Consider the following 13,917-nt stretch of genomic DNA (forward strand, 5'->3'; position numbering starts at 1 on the left):
GCCAAAAGGCCGTTGGTGCTCCACAGGAGATACTTGAGTGCCTGAGGCTGACAGCGGTTTGTTTGTCCTTGGAGTGGGTCTTGACAGTGACACTACAGTGAGCTCCTAAGAACTGACGATGATGGCTGTCTTCTCCAGTAGGATATGTTGATACAAGCAAGTTATGTCGATAAATTAAATAGAGAAAAGTTAATATATATATGTATATAATTTGTTTACAAAAAGCATGATGACTGCAGTATGCATTTGTGGATATGCCTTTAGGCTCGTCGACACCCTGCAGTTGGTGACTTGACACCTCTGCTGCGTGTCAATGCCCAACATTCCATGGGTCCAAATTGCAAATGCAAATCCATCTAACATCCTGTTCTCGTTACTTAATTGAACGTCATGCGGAAATTTGGTTCGAAATATGAATCAAACGCAGTTATTAGAAAAAGTCTGTTCGCTAGTCCGACATGTCCAAAAAACCATCAAGTCCCGGTCTGTAGAATACGACAAACTCTCTGTCTCGCTCTTGTAGAGTACAAATGTATATCCCACCTCTAAGAATTGGCGACCAAATATAAACCCTGTTGCCTCTGCACCCATTAAACCTAATGTAAAACACATATGTGTAGCATCTCTCCCCAATCGCTAGGTGAGATATGCTTGCTTGCCTATGCTTCCTCCTCGCTGTGAATATGGAGCAAAACGCCGTCTCTTTTTTCGCCATCCAATGATTTCGTTGTTTAAGAGTGTCGTCATCGACTTCATCACCCGCCATTGATTCATACTGGCCCAGCTTTGCGAGCTTGCTGAACTGCATGGGTGTCATGCAGCCTGGCACTCCCGCCGGGTAATGTAGCCCAGTACGAGGCAACACTTTTATGTGCTGTTGTCGCGGTTGATGCATGCGAAGTAGCAAGCCTTCGCTCAGCCATTTTGCAGTGTCTCGTACTCAAATACTCCGTTTTAAGGAGCCCAGCCGCCAGCAACATCTACCCATTCGGCAAGGCAGGAGCCCTCTTTACCCTCAACATCAACAATGTCGGTATCGCAGCGGCATCGGCAGCCAACACCGTTTTCTTTGACTTCATCCCAGTCCTCCCAGTACTTATCCTCCTCTATCCTCTTCTTTTCGTCAAGTGTTGTCGTTTCTAGATACGGTTTTCGGGGAAGCTGTCGGGATGGAGCATTGGCAGGACAATGTTGAATGGTGGTATGCCTGTAGCCAATGTCACGGAAGTAGTGAATATCTTTAACTCCCAGCAAAGCACCGGCAGCAAGGGAATGAATAGGAGCGTCGCCCCACTGAAGATGAAGTTAGCAGCTGGCGAGACAAAAATTGGTATTCTCTAATGAAAAATGCAATGAAACTTACTCGCTCCATCCAGAAACCTCCACTGCGATCCATCATCTCGAAAAAGTCGTTGTATTCCTTGCTTCTGAACCAGCTGAGTTTTGCAATTTCGAAGTTGGACCAGAAGTGGCACATGTTGTACTTTTCGGTTTCCATTGCTTCGGGATCAATTTTTGGAGGAGCATTGTTTGCAGGGTCGTTTTTCAAAATTTCGTCGGGAAGCTGTTCCTTCTTCTTCTCCTCGGCGGGATCTCGCGGCTCGACAAACATTTCCCACAGGCCTTGAGACGTCAGGTTGTTCAGTCGCTTGTATGCCGAAGCGTAGCGGAAGATGTTGGGAACGGTTTCGCGCAGTTCCTTGACAGCAATCGTGAAACCGTATGTCTTGTTATGCTCAATCATTTTCAGGAACGGATCACTATTGCCATGTTAGTTGTTGTCCTTCCTTTCATATGAGAATTGGAAGCAAAACATACTATGTGATATCGCAGAAGTACGTAATCTCGGGCTCAACTCGCCAGTACCACTCGTATTTCAGAAGAAGCGGGTGGTTGTAGAAGAAGCTGTTTCAGTATTAGTATCAGTAAATAAAGGCATTCACGGTTTCGGCAACAGGGCGAGAATGGTCACACACCCCGAGTAGAATCTACACATGAAATGGTAGCTTTCCAGTCCACCGTACATGACAGCGGCATCTCCCTGTTTCGCTATACCTTCCTTGGCAACTTTATGATCAACCCAGTCAGGGAAACCCCACATGTCGGGACCAACTTTGCCAAACTCTACGGTACCCGAGGTGTGATTGCGAACAGTTTCTTTGAAATGGTCGTCAAACTCGCCGTCGTTGAGGAAGACATATGGATAGTGGTACCATCGGTTGAAATGGCGCTCCATGGACTTGAGAGACTGGACAACACCATCCAGTTCCTTGTTTCTAGCCAATACAACAAAGGTCGCATTAGCTCGTGGTTGGCTAACATCGGGTTCTAAACAGCCGGTGACAAACACTTTGTCGTGTTTCTCGCTGATTTTCCTGTAAACAGATACATCGATTAGTGACTGGATCATGACTGTTTGTTAAGGACTGATTTCAACTAACCGGATAGCGGGAGGCGCGCCAGCGGGCATTAATATTCTTCCAGGAGAGCTGGGGTGTCGAACGAAGAGCACCAGAATGAGTATGACGACGAGTAAAGGGAATATCAAGACAACACCCAGCGGCACGGACACACTCGAATTGCCTCGTAACCGCAATGGCCGGCGAAAAAATGCTAGTCTCGATGCCAGTGTGTGCTTCTTGGCCGGGCCCCTCTTCTCATCGTGAGCAGGTAGCTGTAGCTTTTTTGTTGATGGGACCATTCTCGAGGCTCTTCGAAACAAATCCATGTTGAAGGAGAAGCTGCCGGATGGCAGGACAGCTAGATTGTACCAAATGTCTAGTAGTTAAAGAGAAAGACAGCCAGTCGAAATGGAAAGTCTCTCCGGGGCGATAAGGAGTGCTCGAGGGAGTCGCCAAGAGTTGAACGATGAAAGCGAGTCAGGGGTGGTGGAAAGCGATAATTACAACAGGCGAATGCAGCGTAAAAAAAAGTTGTCAAGGGATGAAATGTACACGACCAATGCTGCTGTGTCCTCTTTCTTCTGATCTATCTGCAAAAAATGCAGCAAAAGTCAACTCGCCCGCGTCGAGAAAGAAATCGAGTTCGAACCGGGGATGAACGAGTGACAGGAAGTCCGGGGGCGCGAAGGTGAAAGACCAAGAGAAAATAGAAGGGATCAAAATTGTATGACCAGACCTTCTGGAGATGGGATGGACCAACGCGTCAACGCCGGCGCAGCAGAAGACAGTGAGCAGCGGCCCAAGCAATAAACGGCCACGATGCGAACCTAGAGCCGTCAATGCACACTCTGGGATCGCAACGTTGAGTCGACTGGAGGTGGAAGCGTGACAGACGTTGTTGCTAGCAGCCAACGTAATCTGCCGGGAGATGGGACAGGAGAGATTGCGAAAGAGCGTCCAGTCCGGTTTGTCTGGTTTGGTTCATTGCTCCTGACAATTTGGCTTCTGCGCTAACTGGAAGCTGGCACGCCGGGTGCTTTGATAGCGGCCCATTGGACGGCACAGGGGCGAGACTTTTTTTTTCTTTCCCTTCGCTGATGCCGACCCATGCATTGAAGCCATGCCATGCCAGAGCCTCCTAACAGCTTCCCAGCAGCCAGTCAAGCCAACAGATTGCAGCCGAGTTGGCCACTCGCCACATGCACCCGCCATTCAATGCCTCTCTCATGCCTTGCGCAATCCACAATCCAGACTGACACTGACCAAGGCATTGCAAGGTACGCGAACCATTCGACCCACCCCTTGTAGCCAATCAACGCCACGTAATTGCCCAAGCAATCGTTGAGCCAGACGTCAGTGGAGTTCTCGCTCTAGCCACCGACAGCTCTGGATGATTTGTACCTCCACCAGCTTTTCAACATTGCGTCTGTACCTGCCTATTCCTTGTACGAGACTTTTATACCTGTTCGAACATCAAATCTCTACTCTCGTGAGATTGAGGTAGAGACAAGACTAATATGGTGATGAGCAATCAGGACTCTCGCCGTGAACCTGCTCTATGACGATTGTGAGATAATTGGAAGTCAAAACGGCAAAACGATTGCATACAAACCACCACCACGACACACCATCATGCCTGAGAAAATCAACTCCAAGAACCTCTCTTACAGCTCCACTCTGCCGCCGTTTCTGGCCCGTCTTCACGCACAGGCAGGAGGAGCTACTGGTCCTGATCCGTTACTAGCGGCACAAAAGCGGTCTGCAAAGAAACGGTCCAGCAGCGAAGAAGCAGAGGATGCGCCGTTGGTTGTCGATGAGGACGGGAACACGGTGAATCTCCAGGTCGACAAAGATGGGACAGTTACAGACACCCAGGTCCAGCCTGACCAAGATGTCTCTAGTGATTCAAAACCGGATGAGACGGCAGGTAAAAAGGATGCAGACCCCAAGGCATCCATTGGGCATCGAAAGCGTAAAGTTGGCAAGGTGGTTGGTGAGAGTGCCAATGATGCTTCAGACAAGGATGAGACGGATAAGAAGAAGATACACTCTCAAAAACAGGAAACACCGGCTGACAAAAAGGTAAAGAAGAAGGCGAAGAAGATTAAACTGAGCTTCGACGAGGATGAGGGTTGAGCACTGAGAGTTTGGACACATTGGTTTAAATCACTGGATAAACCACCTCTCACTTGTGTTGATGAGATCACTTGTGTAATGATAGAAGCGACACTGGCGCTACACCGGACTGGCGATGATCTTGCGAGCGGCCAACTCCAGGGTCGTCTCGTCAAGTGTCCTGAGAAAGTGCCTAGCTGGTACGGCCGAGAAGGCATCTAACACACTCGCACTAAGTTGGCAGCGGGCCGATTTTTGTATCACCGCCGACGAGCACTGCCTGACACGATTCGATGTCGACATCATGACCAATAATAAGGGAACCTTGACACATGTCAGAGCTACATCAGGCTTTCGGAGCAACACAGTCGCCTACAAATCACGGAGTTTCGCGAAGTGTTGCCTTTTAACAAAAGCTGTACTGTACTCATCACAACACCTATGTGACACATAATGTTAAGAGACAAATAGAAATGATTTCTCCATAAATCTACACGGCCGCTGCTCCTCTCCATGTGGAATATTTCGCCTTCCCGTCTATCAGCTACAGCATGGTGACCTTAATACACGATTGTTCTAGCACCTCCCTCGCCCTCATTACAGTAGAATTGATTTATCGGTATCGGTACTCAGGCTTGATGAAGTCGGCGAAGGTCTTGGGCTCCTCGATTTCGGGGCCGTGGTGGTGGTGGTGGTCATCCTCGGCGCCGACGAAGTCCATCTTGTAGACGCTGCCACACTCGGGGCATCGCTCAATGGGGCGCTCCTTAGAAAGCTGCATGATTTCATTGTCAATTACCGTATTCTCTGACATTGTGGTATTAAACCATGAAAGAATTGGGTTATTCACTTACGCCGAGCCAAGTGACGACGTGAGAGTCGGCAGGAGATCCGGTGCAACCGGCGTACTGCTCATCGCCAGCAGATCGGACCATGATTGGGTTCTCCATAGTTCCCTTGCGGCTGGCATCAAGAGGGCGCATGTCGAAGATGTCAACGCCTTCCATCTTACCCAGAATTTCCAGACGCTCAAGACCGGTAGCTTGCTCGAGATCGGTGGGAACGGTACCGGGGCGGGCACCGGGTCCCAGGAGGTCGTCCTCAGACTTGATCTCTGCATTGAGGTTGAGAAGGTCAGTCAATTTGCCCATCATCCCGATTCAATTCGTTCCGACCGAGGTCATCTATATCCCCAGCTCCCCTTCCATACTGTGCCAAACGTACCGTTCAAGACCTTGTAGTCGCCGACCTTCTTCTGGGTAGTGCCGGCAAGGGCAGCAGCCTGCTCGCTGGGGGTAGTAGGACCCTTGGCACCTTCGCCTGTTGTATAAAGTCAGATGATGACGGACAATAGCAGCACGACACGGCAAGTCGTGTTCGGATGGCAGGGAAAATTTGCGTACGACGAATGAAGGAGGTGGTGAAGGAGCGAGCGACGACGGGGGCGACGGCGGCGCGGCGGGCCGCAGCGATGGCGGAGCGTTGCAAAAACATGGTGTCGTTGCAGTCGATGCGAGCGAGTTGGCGATGTGATTGAGAAGTTGTCGAGGGATTTGTGAAATGGGCTGACTTTCGAGACGAAGTTGACTGACCCAATCCAAGCTTCTCCATAGACTGACGGGAATTGACCAATCATGGGTGCACGAATCACAAGCGACCGACGATTATCCGGAAGCAGCTCGTTGCCGTAGCCGAAAGCCCCGTGAAAGCTTGCTGGAGCTCATCAATCAGTTACCAGACCTGCAACATCTACGCCACTATGAATTGCCATGTTTGAGCTTGCACTCTGCCATTTGACTCAATGTTTTTCCCATTATCGACTATGTCAAAACCTTCGCATCGATTCAACCCAATTGACATTGTGTATACTGTCCTTGCAATCAATACCTTGAGAACCCACATGCGCAGACCCGTTCATACCGGTCCCCTGAGCTAAAAGGTGACAAAACTCCTAAAGCCATGCATCCAAACCCCAGACTCGCCATCACATACTCGCGACAAAGCAACGCGAGCCAAAACTTTCCCCAAGATTCAAGAGTATACTACTCCTGTGATTTCCTGTCCTGCTGCATTTGTCTGAAAGCATTCACCCCTTGATAGCTCCCTGATTGAGCTTCCAGCTGAGCTCGACGTTCTCGCCTCTCTGCCTGTCGCTCTTCTTCTCTTCGTGCTGTATCAGCTTGCTCTGTGGACAAATTAGTTCGAAGGCGACTACGACGAACTCTATTAACCTGGCGTGTTCTCTTCGTCGGTCGTGTAGACTTGGCCCTAGGTGCGCATGCTTTGCTGCCATCTGTTTTGAAGTTGGCTATACGATTTTGATAGCGAGCAGAGAGGAGGACTGCCTCCCGCATGACGGGATCAGCATATCCGGTATTGTCGTTCTTGGGTTCATCGCATAACTTGTATATGATTGTTCGAACGAAATTCTTCCCGTTGAGACCTGGATGGTTCAGCTTCTCCGCAAGTTTGCGGTCAATACGCCAGCGAATAAAGTCCAAAGCGTCCATGGCTAAAACTCCCTGATCATTGAGAACCTTAAGATCAGAGATTTTACATGCAACGCGGTACATGAGCTCTTTCTGACACAAGCCCTCTGATGGCATATGTTTCTTGGCTACGAGCTGGTTCGGGTGGTACGGAGTATTGGCTCCAAAGACTTCCCGAATCTTGACGTGTTTACTCATGTTGTCTTGGTGGAGTTTAGCCTTGCTCTGAATGGACTGATTGCCTGGCTCAGCTAGCCTTCTCGCGTGATATATCTCTTTAAGGCGCTTTTCTTCGGGTTCTTGGGCGATGAAGGCATCCAAAGACGACCAGGTTTGTTCCCAATATGAGGACGTCTCGCTGATTCTCCCAACTGGCACTCCTCTCAAAGAATCTGGCGCCATGTACACGGTTCCTTCAGCGTTGCAAGCGTATGCGCTCTCGTATTTGGTCCCAAGTGTTTTCTAAAAACTTGACCCTGGAGAGATTGCTTCATCGCAACGGTCTGCTGCTTGGTGACCCTGAACTTGTGGTGCTTGAGCAGTCGGTTCAGCAAGGATCTTTTGTCTTGTTTGAAATGCCATGTTGACAGACCAAGATTGACGGGTATAAAACCACAAGCTGATGCGTCTGGTGTAACTGTAACCACCTAGGTCTGTTAGCGTCTGTGGTTAGGGATGCAGAAGGAGTTCGCCCTCCCATGTTGAACATGGCAGCGGTTGACCTTACCTGGACTTAGTAACGGAAATCGAAGAAAAAAGGCATTCGTATAAACGTTGTATCGTGTTGATATACCAAAACACTAATGTGTTAACGGGTGCCCTATGATGTTGCCAGGCGACTAGTGTATTTGTCGCGTTGACCTCGGAGTGCGAGTCGCTGCTGCAGATGGATAGATTTGAGAGTCAAGACTGATAGACAAAGTAGGGAAATAGAACCAAAGGTGAATACCTCTGTATTGAAGCCTGTACAGTTAAGGAATGTCAAGTACTTGATGTTATCCTCAGCTCGATGGCGGTGTTGAGCAGAGGAGGACAAGAATTGCCCCTGTGAGCAAAAGGAAAAGAACCAGGCGAAATAAATAAAGCAAAGGAACAAAAGCTAATCCACGTGTTGTTTATTATTTGCACGCGCGTTTGAACTTAGGCAACTGTCTCTGCCAGCTGTCAATACCATGCGCGACATACATAATAGTACCTAGTACTTAGGTTTGCTTTTTCACTGAACTACAGCCTGTGGTCAAAGGTATTTGGACATATCGAAGTATACATATACGCTAACACAGCTCAATATGCCTCAGCACACAATGCGATATGCCATACCTTTCCTTGTTTAAGTACTTCTGACCCCCCACTGTAGATTCTTCTCTTATCCATTTGCTCTTCTCCCTGCCCAACCTGAGTTCAAGGCATAATATTTACCACCGCCATCCTGTTCATCAATACAAACACACCTGTTTTGATCTATTTACAGAGTCTATAAGAACCATAACACGAAAAAAAAAAAGTAACCAGCGCCTGATATTCTACAGCTTTGATTCCTTCACCTCCATAGGCCCTCGTGCCGGCACAAGCATACCATCTTGGTACGCACTAGCCACGTGTTTACCCTCTGGACTCCAAATCTTGCTCTCCATCATGCATCTGTTTGCACTAACTCTAGGCCAGTTTATCTCCTGGATCCACCACCCTTCAGCATCCATCACCGCATCTTCAGGGTTGGTGTGCACATAGAACGAATAGCTGAGACTGGCGGCCATGCCCATGTTGAACCCGTAACCCATATGGTTTCCAAGCATGATCAGCCCGTTCCTGTCTGCTTCAAAAGCATGACAGACAATATGCCCGTTGACGTCTTCCTTTGGGATAGGCTTAAGAGGTCTGTACAGCATTAACTGGCGGCGGTCTGGAACGTCCTTGTCGTCGTTGTAGTCCGTCATGTCGACCTTGTACATGTCTAGCATCGGAAACGCTCCGTGGCCTTTGTAATCTTTGAAAAGCGAGGTGATGATGTCGATATCGGATTGTGGTGCAGGCTCCCATTCATCGGGAGCTCGTTGTGACAGTATATCTGCGTATCGTTTCTGAGCAGACATGGATGACTGGACGTCGTCTGCCCCTTCCGCGGGCCGCTTGAAGGTAGTGATGCAGCTGAAGCAAACATCGTTGAGAGGGAGTTCGGCGTCTGAATCCGGAAATGGACCAGTTGGATTCGAGGAAGGCTGTTTCGGCTGTCGGACATTGACTTGACGCCCAAAGAACGAGCGAGCAGATACTATATTGGTGACGTCGTACACGAACGGCCGGTCACCGAGCCCTGGGATTGTGAAAATGCCTTGTATCGACTAGGGTTAATGTTAGTATTGAGCTGAAAGAAATGAAAGTCACATAATGGCATTAAGAAATGGCCAAGGTAATAGGCGATGGTAGGGAACATACGTGGATTCCAGGCACAGGCTTGACAACACCAGTCTCAGCAGCTTGTTGCCTCTCTTCTTCTTCGATGGCCCTCGCAGCAGCTAAAGGCGCTTGGGCATATACGCATCCGCCAAATACACCTAGTCCACTGTGTCTCGGCCGAGGACCCTTTAAGTTTTGGAACAGCGCATCCCAAGGCAGCTCGTTGCCTGCCATCCATGCTGGCTGGCGGCTCATGTATCGTTTTACACCCGGTCCTTGCTTATGGGTGTCTTCTGGGACGGGAGAAAGCTCCATAAACTCTTCGAAACCCATCCGCGGCCACTCGCGATAGGAATCCATGGCTCGTTGTTGCGCCTGCTCAAGAGTGTCTTCGAACTCTACCCTTTCACCTTTTTCGTTGCTCATGGCTGAAGTCGCAGCACAGTCTGGCGGGCGAAACTAATGATGAATGGTAGCGACGCAAGATGGCTGCAGACGTTGCCGAAATAAAAGACACAACTACTTAGTATCGGACGAGGTTAGGAAACAACACAGCACATTGTAGTGACTGAGATCAATGATTTCGAACTCAAGCGTTATTCTCAACTGCTCGGCTTGAGCCAAGCCAAATAAATGACCTCAAGCTCCATGTCGAACGTTGAACCTCGGCATCACTGGAACCCCACTAAGTGCTCCATGTCGCTTGTTGTCCTGATGATTTGGCGCTGACTCGCTTAGGCAGTTCAGTGTCTGGTCAATTGAGCTTGCCCCTGTTCCATCCAGATGTCAATTTATCTCCACCAGGCTGCCAACTCAAAACTCGCTCTGTTGATGGGCAGAGCATCCGGTCAGCCTAGCTTCGTGTCATCAGTTAGGGAGCCAAGGACCTTTAAATGTTGATATGGGGTAAATCTGAGCGACCTCTGATCCAGTTTTCAATACAGGGGATTCACAAGCAAATGGCGATGCCACCATGCCTATCTTTTATCACTTAGTTAAGTAGGGAACACACATCGGCAATTGACACCGGATTAAGCCCCAGATTGTAATGTGAGCCACTGGCAGGCTTCTTGTTCTTAATTCTATCTTAATGATACTACAAAACGCTGACATAGAACGAGGTGTTGTTTCATACATGTTGCTCAAACTGACATCCAATTTCAATCAGCCGCGATTGTGTGGTTTCCCATTCCTTCGCATAAGGAGTAGGCGATAGTGGGCGGTGACCAATTTGCAAACATAAACAACTTGATGCCAATGTCCCAAGTCCGTATTTTATGCCAAAAGCTTCGACGCCCTATCCTTTGCAATGTCACACATGGCCTATTAAGAATTAGTTTGTGACAAAATGTGTAGACATTTGAGATTCTCTCACTCACCTGGAGTGCCGCATCAACTTCCTTGTCAAAGTCCCCACGGTCAATCCGCACCCTCATATCATTCATAATCTCAGGTCGCCCTCTGCCATTTACAAACACAACAAATCGCAAGCCTGGGAACTTTTCCTCATACTCCCGATTAAGTTCTGCCAACTGCTCTCCTTGGCCTTGGAGATTGGCTTGCTCTGCGGCTGACTGCGCTGAGTCGACCTTTTTGGAGCCCAACCTTGGGTGAGATCCGACGACGGACAACAGTGTGGAGTTTGGATTGGCCGGAGTAGACTTGGATGCGAGATCGAACAGCGCAGTTCGGCATTGATCTATGAGTTCCGGATACGAGGAATATTTCGTATTTTGTATGACAGGTAGGAGGGTCGAGTGAATAGCTGGGCTGGGCTCAAAGAGGAGATCCAATGCATTTGTCTGCGAGCCCTCTGGCAGTGAGTGCAGCTCGCCGATTTGAGGGAGCTTCTGCGCCATGCTGGAGACGGGTTTCGAGTACTCTTTGCTTAAAATATTGTAGACGGAGAGAAGGAGAAGGAGAAGCAGAAAATAGTTTAAGACGAAATATTCACGAAAAATTATTTTGAAGATGGTCCATATGTAAAGATGTATGTACCTCCCGCCAGGTATATCGCTTCTGATCACGGAGCATTGCGATCTGTTTGAGGGCCGGAGCTCTCCGTGGTGGGACTGGCCTTCACCTATGCAGCCTATTGAGCGACGTTGTGGATGCACCGATCAGGATGTGAGATGAATATCCAATGTATTACACTAGCAGGTGCTGGGCTCAAGACAATTCGTCCTGGCTGTTGTATCAATGGTTTTTCTATCAGTTTCAAATTTATCAGAGAATAAACCCCTTGGCTGGTTGCCCAGTGCATCAAGATCAAGTACACGCTATGTTGAGCACGTGATGCCCTGACAGCCGCAACAGGCACCCAAGGTGGTCCGTGCTTCTGCATTCGCAAAACGGAAAATCTCAATCGGAACAGCCGTCACAGCTCCAGGTCCAGCGACGCTTCGACAGCACATCATTGAAAGCTTTGATAGCTTCCAACGACAGTCGCCATGCTTTGCGGAAGTAAGAGGAGTTGCGCAATTACCTCAATGACCCGAGCCATGCTAACATATCTCGCTAGTTTCCGGGGAAGCTCCCCAAGAGCCTGTCGTGTCCAAGAAGTCAGGTAAGCAGCCTGCGTCGCAATTGTGATTTCATATTGAGCCAGTTCTGACTTTACCGCAGGGGTTGTTTACGAGAAAAGACTTATCGAGCAGTACATCAACGAGCACGCCACCGAACCGGGCACTGGCGAGGCTCTTACCACCGATGACCTTCTCCCCCTTCAGTCCTCGCGCGTCGTCCGCCCTCGCCCTCCCACACTAACATCCATACCTGCGCTTTTGGCGACCTTTCAAAACGAGTGGGACAATCTTGCCCTAGAAACGTATAATCTAAAAGAACAACTCGTACGAACGAGGGAAGAACTGGCTACCGCACTATACCAACATGATGCTGCCGTTCGCGTCATTGCGCGTTTGACAAAGGAGAGAGACGAGGCCAGGGACTCACTCAGCAAAGTCACAGTTACTGACGGTGCAGCTAATGGCGAAGAAATGGTTGTGGATAGTGTTGAAACACTACCCGAACCTTTGGCTGAGAGAGTGGATGAAGTTCACGCATCGTACGTAACAATGTTCTTTATCGTGGCGGCAGGCTGGTACTAATGTTATCTTTTCTAGCTTATCGAAAGGTCGCAAAAGACGGCCTGTTCCTGAAGGCTGGGTTACGGCAGACGAAGTATCCTCGTTTGACACCACAGCCTCTAGCGCTTTACCTGTCTCGCAGGCAACTTCGATCGATCTTGAGGGAGGATATGCCGCCCTTGGGGGTCTGAAAGGCGAGGCCGCTGTTTACTCTATCGAAGCCGACAAGTTGGAGAGGCAGTTGCCGGTCAACGAGGCCGTCACCAACACGCTGTGGACTGGAGAGAAGCTGTTCTTTGCCACAAGCCAAGGCAACGTGAAAGTGTACGAAGCGGGCAATGAGGTTGCCGCAGCCTCGGAGCATGCTGGTCCTGTAACTGGGCTCAGTATTCACCCTGGAGCCGAAATTCTTGGCTCCGTGGGTACAGACAAGAGCATTGTGTTCTACGACGTGGCTACTATGAAGCGAGCTAGCCGGGCCTTTGCTGATGCTTGTAAGTCAAATCGTCCCTTACTGCCAACCCGATATTTCATGCTCACCAGCGACTGACAACCACAGCACTCACTACATGCGCTTTCCACCCCGATGGACACATCTTCGCGGCAGGAACATTGAGTGGGGATGTCAAACTTTATATGACCAAGAATCTGGAACAAGCTGCCGTGTTCAGGCTTGGTGCACCTGTTCAAGCCGTTGCGTTCTCCGAAAATGGATTTTGGCTGGCTGCTACAGCCAAGGGTCAGACAACAGTCACAATCTTTGATCTCCGTCGCACGGAAGGCGATGCAGCACCTGCCAAGGTTCTGGAGACTGGTGGATCCGTGCAGTCTTTGGCTTGGGACTATACTGGCCAGTACCTGGCAACTGGAGGTGCGTCTGGCGTGACTATTCAACAGTACGCCAAGTCGAGCAAGAAGTGGAGTGAACCATTTAGAAACTCGACGCCTGTTGTTGGTCTCAGATGGGGAGAGTCGGCAAGAAAGCTTGTGGCAGTTAATGGTGAGGGTGTGGTGAGTGTATTTGGCGTCAAAGAATAGAGCAAACAAAGGTTTCGGACAATGGCACCTTTACCCCGGTTGATATCTCGGTCTATGTGTTTACAAACAAAGGAATTGGTAATGGCGACGGTCGTGTTCAAATAGTTGTATACCTACGAATACTAAATTGGGACAGATACTGTCCACTATATTCGGTCATAATAACAGTTGCTAAAGTGATGCAGTTCGTTGCGATGCTATTTTAAATCACACATGCAGATAGAATCACAGAAGAGGTGGCGATAAAAGTTCTTGATGTCGGGTGTGGCAACAAGACCGTGTTAAATCCGGATTCCAGCAAAACCCGCAGCCAAAAGACCATGACTAATCCTCAATATCCAGCGCCACGACTCTGACCGGGTGCTTTAGTGACGGCCTGGCCCTCAATGT

The 13,917-nt window shown here is 49.3% G+C and overlaps 7 protein-coding genes across 7 annotated transcripts; 2 read left to right on the forward strand and 5 right to left on the reverse strand.

The window, feature by feature from the left end:
- Window positions 1-954: 954 nt before the first annotated feature.
- VFPPC_15317 (alpha-1,2-mannosyltransferase) lies at window positions 955-2,728 on the reverse strand (the record flags this gene model as incomplete). Its single annotated transcript, XM_018293070.1, has 5 exons — window positions 955-1,293; window positions 1,364-1,760; window positions 1,819-1,905; window positions 1,977-2,375; window positions 2,442-2,728. 5 exons carry the CDS (start codon window positions 2,726-2,728, stop codon window positions 955-957), a joined length of 1,509 nt encoding a protein of 502 aa, XP_018149599.1.
- A 1,306-nt stretch (window positions 2,729-4,034) lies between these two features.
- Window positions 4,035-4,538, forward strand: VFPPC_01211 (hypothetical protein; the record flags this gene model as incomplete). Its single annotated transcript, XM_018281076.1, has 1 exon — window positions 4,035-4,538. The coding sequence occupies one exon, from the start codon at window positions 4,035-4,037 to the stop codon at window positions 4,536-4,538; it is 504 nt and encodes a 167-aa protein (XP_018149600.1).
- Window positions 4,539-5,130: 592 nt separating this feature from the next.
- Window positions 5,131-6,011, reverse strand: VFPPC_01212 (subunit IV of cytochrome c oxidase; the record flags this gene model as incomplete). Its single annotated transcript, XM_018281077.1, has 4 exons — window positions 5,131-5,292; window positions 5,372-5,631; window positions 5,742-5,837; window positions 5,921-6,011. 4 exons carry the CDS (start codon window positions 6,009-6,011, stop codon window positions 5,131-5,133), a joined length of 609 nt encoding a protein of 202 aa, XP_018149601.1.
- A 548-nt stretch (window positions 6,012-6,559) lies between these two features.
- VFPPC_01213 (subunit IV of cytochrome c oxidase) lies at window positions 6,560-7,408 on the reverse strand (the record flags this gene model as incomplete). Its single annotated transcript, XM_022428215.1, has 1 exon — window positions 6,560-7,408. The coding sequence occupies one exon, from the start codon at window positions 7,406-7,408 to the stop codon at window positions 6,560-6,562; it is 849 nt and encodes a 282-aa protein (XP_022284729.1).
- Window positions 7,409-8,529: 1,121 nt separating this feature from the next.
- On the reverse strand, window positions 8,530-9,829 carry VFPPC_01214 (acyl-CoA thioesterase; the record flags this gene model as incomplete). Its single annotated transcript, XM_018281079.1, has 2 exons — window positions 8,530-9,348; window positions 9,443-9,829. The coding sequence occupies 2 exons, from the start codon at window positions 9,827-9,829 to the stop codon at window positions 8,530-8,532; spliced, it is 1,206 nt and encodes a 401-aa protein (XP_018149603.1).
- An 849-nt stretch (window positions 9,830-10,678) lies between these two features.
- VFPPC_13027 (Oxo-4-hydroxy-4-carboxy-5-ureidoimidazoline decarboxylase) lies at window positions 10,679-11,262 on the reverse strand (the record flags this gene model as incomplete). The annotated part of the gene is made up of 2 exons (XM_018290804.1): window positions 10,679-10,726; window positions 10,783-11,262. The coding sequence occupies 2 exons, from the start codon at window positions 11,260-11,262 to the stop codon at window positions 10,679-10,681; spliced, it is 528 nt and encodes a 175-aa protein (XP_018149604.1).
- A 591-nt stretch (window positions 11,263-11,853) lies between these two features.
- Window positions 11,854-13,527, forward strand: VFPPC_01215 (cell cycle control protein; the record flags this gene model as incomplete). Its single annotated transcript, XM_018281080.1, has 5 exons — window positions 11,854-11,880; window positions 11,925-11,973; window positions 12,029-12,438; window positions 12,500-12,979; window positions 13,033-13,527. 5 exons carry the CDS (start codon window positions 11,854-11,856, stop codon window positions 13,525-13,527), a joined length of 1,461 nt encoding a protein of 486 aa, XP_018149605.1.
- Between the last annotated feature and the right edge of the window lie 390 nt (window positions 13,528-13,917).

The sequence above is a fragment of the Pochonia chlamydosporia genome, chromosome 1, assembly GCF_001653235.2.
Source record: "Pochonia chlamydosporia 170 chromosome 1, whole genome shotgun sequence".
Lineage (NCBI taxonomy): Eukaryota > Fungi > Ascomycota > Sordariomycetes > Hypocreales > Clavicipitaceae > Pochonia > Pochonia chlamydosporia.